Source organism: Propithecus coquereli, unplaced genomic scaffold (genome assembly GCF_000956105.1).
Source record: "Propithecus coquereli isolate 6110/MARCELLA unplaced genomic scaffold, Pcoq_1.0 Scaffold625, whole genome shotgun sequence".
NCBI classification, from domain to species: Eukaryota; Metazoa; Chordata; class Mammalia; order Primates; family Indriidae; genus Propithecus; species Propithecus coquereli.
In genome coordinates this window covers 342,775-351,196 of record NW_012152230.1, presented here as the reverse complement: position 1 = coordinate 351,196, position 8,422 = coordinate 342,775, and the positions used below count along the sequence as shown (strand labels likewise).

General features: G+C 50.9%; 1 protein-coding gene across 1 annotated transcript; it reads right to left on the bottom strand.

The window, feature by feature from the left end:
- Positions 1 to 1,879: 1,879 nt before the first annotated feature.
- On the bottom strand, positions 1,880 to 8,216 carry FAM150B (family with sequence similarity 150, member B). The gene is made up of 5 exons (XM_012659642.1): positions 7,961 to 8,216; positions 6,721 to 6,774; positions 6,554 to 6,634; positions 3,567 to 3,631; positions 1,880 to 1,930 (listed from the first exon to the last, which is right to left on the bottom strand). Exons 1-5 carry the CDS (start codon positions 8,214 to 8,216, stop codon positions 1,880 to 1,882), a joined length of 507 nt encoding a protein of 168 aa, XP_012515096.1.
- Between the last annotated feature and the right edge of the window lie 206 nt (positions 8,217 to 8,422).

Here is an 8,422-nt window from a genome sequence, read left to right as displayed (position 1 = left end):
TATGTTTGTAAATCCTGTTGGTTTTCTTTAATGTTTATGTGTATGAATACAGATCCTCAGACAAAAGTCGTAGGACTCTATGCCCTGGCTGTACGGCCTTGTCCAGACAGCGCCGTCTGTTTACAAGGGCCCGTATGACAGAGAAACTCACTGCTTTGCCGGATTCAACTTATCTTTTAAAATTGAATCCAACTAGATTTGTTTAAAATACATCTACTCATAAAAAATCTGAGACTGCTTAGAAGCCGTAAGGTTCCTCCTAGTTTAGTGTTTCCGTGATCACAGAATCACACGGGGGATGATGGCTACGACGTGATCTGGGATGCTCACCACCAGGTCAGAGCCCGTCCTAAGAAACTATGTCACCATATGGTATATAGTACCTTCTACTTTAAAAAAACTCTAATTATCCCTTACAGAAATTCTTAGGCTCTCAGTTTCGTTTATTTGTGCCTTTTCCACTCTGGCGCTCTGCCTGTGTTGTGGTCTCAGTAGAGCCGCACATCTGCGCCCAGCACTGAACGTGTGAGCAAAGTACGGAGTCACGTGGAAGACAGTGCGTTATAACAAACACCTCATTTATTCCTGTGTTATTTACAGTATTTACATATTGCACGACAGCTAGAGTACTGTTTCACAGTTGTACGGAGGACAAACGCGATCAGCCTGGAGATAACTCAACGGATTTGCACTCTACTGTCTCCAAAACACGCCTGAAGTCTCCTTCTTTAATTTTCATGCCATTTCAAATTAAACTCTGGGAATTTAATTGTAAAAGTAATATAAAATATCAAATCATACTGTATGCTATATGAAAATATAGTTTCAGACTCTGCCTATATTTCTAAAGAAATATTCTTTGTGACTTCACCTAATCAGCAAAACGAAATAGTCTCTGTATTTTATAGCACTGCACGTCAAATGTTCAGCGTTCTCTCATTTTCTAAAATAGCGGCAGGTATCACTGTCGAGTTCACTGATTGCCGAATGTGTATCTGCAAACAGCGTCAACGACATAGAAAACTCAAAGGAACTATGGAAGTCTGCAAAAATAAATCTCTTGTTGAGGAGGGAGTGTGTTTATAAAGATAGTAGCTGATTCCCTGCTGGTTTCCAAGGCACTTCTCGTGGTTCCTGTGTACGGCTCCTTCGCTCCTGCACCGCTCTGCTCACTGCTGGAAAGAAACACATTCGGTCTCACACAGCTGTTCACACTTACCAGTTCTAAAAGACCTGTCAGTCACAGGACAGAACATTTGTAAACATAAGGGATCTCAGTGTGCGGGTATATTTCTGTGTTCCAAAAAGTGTAGCCTCTTTTATTTTGTATGACTTAGCTCTGTAGTTACTGCATGTCTGCCCATGTTAAAGGAATGAAAACCATAAATGCATGCGAATGCTTATCAAAGTTTAAGGAACAGTGTTTCGTCTTGCGTCTGCTGTCGGAATCCTCAGTGATCCAGCCCATGACGATTTAGAATTTGTGGCAGTCTGGGAAATCGCTGGGTTGCCTTACGCCTCAGTGCTCGCAGGGCTAGCAAAGCTAATAATTTAATCAAGATCAGACACTTCTTTCTAGCAGTCCATGGCAGACTATCTAAACCATTGGTATGCTATTTATTTTTAAAAGAATGATAAACTTCCAGGTTACTAAGATTAGGCTGCATGTGATAGACTAAACCAGGTACTTTATTACTCAAAACTACATTTCTTTGAGAATATTCCAGAGCTCAGGCTCCTTATTTAACTGACCGTGAGTCCAGACGACCGAGCGAGGGTGTCTGTGACCGGTAAGGAGGGCGGCTGCAAATGTAAGTTTCTTTTGGCCGGGGGAGGTCAGTTACTAAGCTTCAGAAAGGACCGCATGGATTTGCTCAGGTCACAGGTGCAGAGCCCCTCCCTGCCGAAGCCTGCTCTTCTCAGACTCGGCCTTTAGGAAGACAAGGTCATGGAGTGGCATTGGAGGGGAGTTTTTCTGCGGCCTTGTCTGCACAGAACAGAGAAAGCCTGGGCTGTGTCTGTGCTGTGCTAACGAGCCAGGTCAGAGAAGGTCCGAAATCACTATAGCTAACAGGCAGGAATGTCAGCGTTTTAAGCTTCACCCATTCCTTGGCTGTCAAGCAGGTGCCCTTTTGGGAACCTGAGCACGTGCCTCAATCCCGTTGCCTTTCGTGTGTTTCTTCGCCCAGTCGGATTCTGATTTGGTGTGTAGGGTGCGGAAGTGATGCAGAGGACAGGTGCGGATTGTCAAGACCACGGCTGCCGGCCTGCTAGGGCCGCGTGTCTCAGCTCTCCTGGGCTGTGCCCACGTGGAGACCGGCGCCGTAGAACCAGCGGCATTAACTCCACCGGAGCGTTTAAGTGCCGCCGATAACGACTTCACTCTGGGTTACCTGGACTAGCTCGTTCAGGGGAGGTAGCAGGAGCACCTTGTTCTCCCCACTTGTAAGTAAACGGAAATTTTTCTAAGGAAGCGCCTGGTTCCTCTCTGTAAACAGTGGTGAGTTCACGATAAAGACGAGGAAGCAGAATGTTAATAAAAACAACATTTTCATCTCCCCGGCATAGCACCTTGGGTGATACGCAGAAATATACATCCATTCATTGATTTAAAAAGAAAAAAGTCTTTCCTGCGTGCCGCAAAGGCAGGGGATGAGAAACAAGGGTATCAGAATGAGAAGAGGGGCAGACTGTGCCGTCACCTCCTCCAGAGAGTGCAGCGGACCCTGCCAGGTGCAGACCCACCGCACCTCACACAGCGTCAGTGCCCGGTCCCCACCCGCTGCCTGAATATCTGTGGGCACGGCTGTGGGAGAGGGCACTGCTCTCCTACGTGGAAATACAGTGTTCCCTTGGTGTTAAGGTTTTCTGGACAGCTGGCGAACTTGAGGGGACAGCCACCTGTGGGCAGGAAGGGGGTCTTACTTGTGGCATGTGCCCAGCATCTGGCAGTGCCACGCAGGCAGCGAACAGTAAGTGTACAGTCGGTGAAACTGAAGTTTGTCTTGCTGTCTAAAGTGACTGAATTCTGTGGCATTTGCATCAGGAAAATGAAACGCTGCCCTTCAGCGTGGCCGCTGAATAACACCGATAGAAACATGTAAAGAGGATCACTATTTATGAGCTTACCGGCATGGTGCCAGACCCCGCCTCACAGGCTGACCAGGTGTTACAGAATTTGCAGGGACACGGCTAGTCACATGCTTACTGTGCGTGTCAGTCAATGAGTGAAAGCTAACAGAACAGGCGTGGTTTCAAGTGTGTGCCCGGTTTGTGCCTTCAGTCACGTGTGGAAATCAGTAAGCTGATGTGCTGTGTTTCAGAGTGACACGCAGGACCGTGTCGCCATGTGGATGATGTACGACACTGTCCGAGGTGGCCAGGCCAGCGGGCGGCACCTCTTGCTCATGGTCAGTATTTTGAGATAATCTGAGTGTTGTGTCAACTTTACTCAAAAGTAGAGCTGTTAGCCAAAGAATGTTTCTGAATTCCCATGATTTTTTCCCGTCCCAAATGGGACTCCGATCTCCGGTGTGTGCTCCCAAGCGGGTCTGTGTGCAGCTCACCTTACCCTCCGTGCACACGGGACTGACAGCCAGCCGAGTGAGAAGCCGGGCGCATCTTTTATAGTCTGCAGTGGAAACAAGGCACAGACTTCTGTCAGTTACTCGAACAACACTTAAATAAAATCTCTTGCAAGATGTTAACTGCTAAAGCCATTTATTTCTTGTAATATTCTGAATTCCCCGGAAGCAACATGGAGGCTGTCAGGTGAAATCATGGGCTCTCTAAGTTGTTGGTTTAATAATTTATAGTACTTCAAGCTTCAGTGTCACACGGCAGCAGTTAGATAATGAAATTGGCGGCTGTGGGGGGCAGACACAGAACCGCCGGCACGGCTGAGCCTGGCTGCCCCTTCTTCCCTCGGTGGCTGTCAGAGCTCACCCAGAGGGGTTTTGCTTCCTAGCAGAGTCTTTAAGGTCAGGTGCAGACTGAGCCCCAACCTGAACCGACTGCAGCACAAAGCCACCTGCATTAAAATTCCAAAGAAAGTGCGCGGTAAGTCCGGTAGCAGAGCAGAGACCTGGGCGGGGTGAGGGAGGAGGGAGGCCACACCGTTCCCTGGTCGCTGCACGCAGACTGCTGTTCCCTGGCAGCTTATGGGATGCCCCACTCCACTGTTCAGACGGGTGCTTCCCAGAGAAGGTAAGTGAGGAGGTTTAATGATCACGGCCATGAGAGAATTTCCTCAGGATGAGGTTCTTTGGAAAGCTGCGGTAGTTTATAAATTACTAGAGCTTATTTTTGAAGAATAGCAAAATCCTTGAAGGGCTTGAAAAGGGAAGAGTTCATAATGAGAATCTGAATGAGTGAGCAAATCAACAATGAATCTCTATCGTATGTTAGATACTAGCTTAACTCTACTTCCAAAAATGCACCTTCTAAATATCTGGAGCACATCTTGTTTGGGATCAAAGGGAAAACATTATCTGACCACTGGCGGCTGGGTCATCTGAATTCCTGGCTTCATTGCTCCTCTTCCCAGGTGGCACTGTGCTTTTTAGAATGTGTTTTCCTGGCGAGGTTACACGTCTTGGACGCGGCAGCGTGTGTGAGTTAAGGGCTGACCTCATCAACCAACAGGTCACTTGCAGCACGTCTAGGACCCCAGCTGAGCAGCCTCATGCAACCCGTGTGTCAGGGACGCCCCTGGGGCCCTGGTGTGACGCGCGCGTCTGGGGATCTTGTTAAAGCTCAGACTCTGCAGCAGTCTGGGTGAGCCTTAGCTCTGCATTTCAGCAAGCTCCCTGTGGGGCCACACTTGCGTAAGAAGGCGCCAAACTCCCTTCAGCTCCAGCATTCCAGGGTTAGGGAAGTTCTTTTATGCAGCCTGGTTGAAGTGGTCCAGCTTCTGGTCTGCAGCTCTCGGTGGGCTAAGAAGAGACAGAACCACCTGAGGAGCCACGGTCTCCATGCACAGGCCTGTCTGCTTTCCTTCCGCCCCCGGTGGCCCACGGTGAGCTGTGACCAGGAGTCTGGTGTCCTGCATCTGAGCTACTGTCAGCAAAAGGAGGTAGCGGCCGTGGGCATGGGACCTTCATCCTAGCTGTGCTGCTGGCATCCGTGTGGCAGCACACAGAGGTGCAAACTCTCTGCTTCCTCACCCACAGACTAAAAAAATGAGATGTGATGACCCGAAGGCCACTTTCAAGTTCAGAATCTATGATCCTATTATTGTAAGACAATATTTAATGTAAAATATGTGCATATTTAAGCAATAAAAATGACAGGGTTCTCTGGCCCCAGGAAGCAGGTTAATAATTCTCAAACACAGGGTGATTCCATTTCAAAAAAAGAACATGGGGAGCCAGTGTCCCGTATCCGTATGGCATGGGCGAGGGTGGGGTGCCCTGGGGTAGCCCTTGAGAAATATAAAAACCAAACTCCACAGGGAGTGTGTGCTGGCCTCGGGGTGAGGACAGTGTGGCTAAGAGCACGGCCAGAGGGGCTGAGACACGTGTGCCCTGGGTCCCCCTCGCCTGTGGTGTGGCGTGTTGCGTGTGCAGGCGCCTCGGTGTAAAAAGTGCCGGTGGTGCCACCTTGCTGGGCTAAGATACACTGACACGTGCTGGCACACGGGAAAAGCCCTACAAATGATGGTTATTATTACTTGGAGTAACTTTGCTGCCTAAACAAAGAAAAAAACTACTTCATGTAAACTGGCAGGACGGTGAGTCTGGTCTGCTGGCCGTCCGGACGGTCTCTGAAAGCAGGTGCTCCTGGCGCCTCTGCGGGACTTGCTTCCTGTGGGCCTCGAGTGAGAGGGAAGCGGTAGTCCCGGCACGGAAAATGCCCGGGGCTCTGTCGGTCTAGCTAAGTCCTTGGCATTGACCTGTGTTTTGTGAGGAGCACAAAGAGCCACTTTTGGGGAAGTAAGACATGTTCTGTTAGGGCGCACAGCCAGCAGAGGTGGAGGAGAATGGAAGCCCGCAGGAGAGAAGGCGACAGCTGAGTGCTAGGCTGAGGGCAGCTCTGCATTTCTGAACTGGAGATGAAGCCAGCCAAAAAAAACCCCAGAATTTTGAAATGGCAATAAAATTCCTGGGTGATGAGGTTATAATTACTGATGGACAGAAAGAGTCTCTGGAAGAAGCTCAACGGGAATGGTCCAGACCAACCTGATTCTTCGCACCCCAGAGTGAGCCCCGGGCAGAAGTCATTCTAGCAACTCATTCCCAACGTCTGTTTGATTGTCCCCGCTGAGTGGAGACCAATAGGGCATCTGGCCAGGATCAATCAACAAAAGGAACATGAATGGAGGAGTTCAGCCCATTTCAAAAGTTGATACTTCAGGGACTGCAAACTCTTTCGAGCTTGGCATGAGCCGATGCAGAATTCAGTTACCTTTGTCAGTGGTCACCCCAGCTCCACAGCTGAGGAGCGGGCACCAGCAAGCGGCATCATGGGGGCCTATGATGACACAGGGGGCGTGAGAGCCACCGCCTGCACCGTGCGCGTACTTGTCATAAAGAGTTCTGAGACTGTTACTTACATGCAGGAATGGTGCAGTCCCTGGTGTTGTGGTAAAGTCTGTGGAAGTGTTTGCTGCACTTGGGGCTGAAATACAGAGGGCCTGGAATGCGGAAGGAGAAACAGACCATGAAGGCTCGCCGGTGTCCAGGGGCTCTGGGAGAGGTGAGGGAGGAGGAGAAAACTCACCCGTGAGGTGTTTTAAAAACTTGTCCTTCATCCTCAGGTCTCGAGGAACAATTTCTGTTTCAGGGAAAAGAAATTATTATATCGCCTGAATGAAGCACTTTTTAAATGTGGTCTTAAGTGAACATTGAAGAAAGTTACGGGAAACTCTGCGTTAGCCACAGTACACGGCACCGAATGAAACAGACTGGAGCACCTTGATGTTAGATAGGACACAGTATAGTCAGGGCCGTATTTTTCTCCAAATAGTGATAGTTATCACTGCTCATAAAGCTCCAGTATTATCTGTCTGTTCTCTACCACTAGGGTAGAGACAGAGCCCATAAAGTTACAGGGTGAGGAAAGTTTTTTTTTTTAAAAAGGTTCCAGTAAATCACTTTTAGACACTTTCATTTTGAAGAGTTTGGGAATTAAATCTCACATTTCAGAGCTCTAGAAAGAAAACCTGACCCTTCGAACCCCCCCCCCCCGGAAATTGTTATGGAACATTACTTTCTCTAGAGAAATACTTAGAACAAGGATTAAATGCCTCTAAGACCACCTGTTAGCAAGGCTGGTGCAAATGAATGGAAATAGGCGTTAGCCTGGGGTGTGGGACAGAATTCCCCGTTCTCTGCACAGCGTACCAGCAAGAGTGCGGGTGCATTCTTTCTGATTTCAGCCTTCGTTTTTGCTTTTTTACAGTGATCTGTAGTCATTTTGCACTCCCCTGTTTTGGGCTCTGGCGGTGTGTGATGCCACCTTTATTGGCTCAGCCCTGCGGGGCGGGGGGCGCTCCGCTGGCATCTTACGCTGGGGAGGTGGGGACATCTCCCTCATGCCAGTCTTCATTTACTCCTAACTTTAGCTGGTCTATATAAAATTGACCTTATCATATTTGACCTGATTGTGTCAGGAAAGCATTAAGAGCTACACGCTTTCCTGGGAAAGTCCCCTTGGGGCAGCCACTCTGGGAAAGGCTCTCCGCGGGGGCTCTGGACGTTTCTTTCTCAGCTGAAAATACTTCCCCTTCCAGAATACCAGATGACAGTTCCGTGCGGAAACAGTGACCTGGGCAACAGCGCACACGTGCCAGAGGCGGGCTAGGGTGGCCATCTGCAGGGAGCCCTGCGGCGACAGCCCATTGCCACTATTTCCTTCCAAGAGGAATTCTCTTTTTTAAAACAATGGTCGAAACTGCTTTCTCTTTTTGAAACGCGTCTCTCCAGAACGCTTCTCCCTGAGCACGGCCCCAGGCACTCACCCACTCTCTGCTCCTCCGGCGACGGGAAGTCCAGGACGTGCCCGCGGCCCGGGGCGCAGGGCTGCCCGCCGAGCAGCTGCAGCCGCGCGCGCTCCCCGGCCTGGTGCTGCTTGAGCTCCTGGGCGAGCTCCACGAGCAGCCGCAGCAGCGTCCGCCCGTCCGCCGGCTCCCCGGGCTCCGCGCGCGCCCGGCCGGGCCCCGCCGCCAGCAGCAGCAGCAGCAGCCCCAGGAGGAGGCGGCGCCCGGGTCCGCGCATCGTCCGCTCGGGCCCCAGGCTGGCGGGGAGGGCGAGGGCCGGGGAGAAAGTCAGCGGCGGCGCGAGCGCAGCCACACCCGCCCGGGCCGCGCCGCCCGACCCAGACCCCGGGGAGGGCGCCCCGCGCGGTCCCGGCCCGGCCCGGCCCGGCCCGCGGGCGGGGGCGACGCAGGCGGAGGTGCCCGCGAGGTCCCGCCACGGTGAGC

Excerpts from the sequence above, each read along its gene's own strand:
- FAM150B (XM_012659642.1), bottom strand. The coding sequence starts at position 8,216 with ATGCGCGGACCCGGGCGCCGCCTCCTCCTGGGGCTGCTGCTGCTGCTG. Across the intron at positions 6,635-6,720 it reads GTTTTTAAAACACCTCACGG|GCCCTCTGTATTTCAGCCCC; the intron begins GTGAGTTTTCTC and ends TCCGCATTCCAG. Across the intron at positions 1,931-3,566 it reads CCGTGTGCACGGAGGGTAAG|GCCGAGTCTGAGAAGAGCAG; the intron begins GTGAGCTGCACA and ends GTCTTCCTAAAG.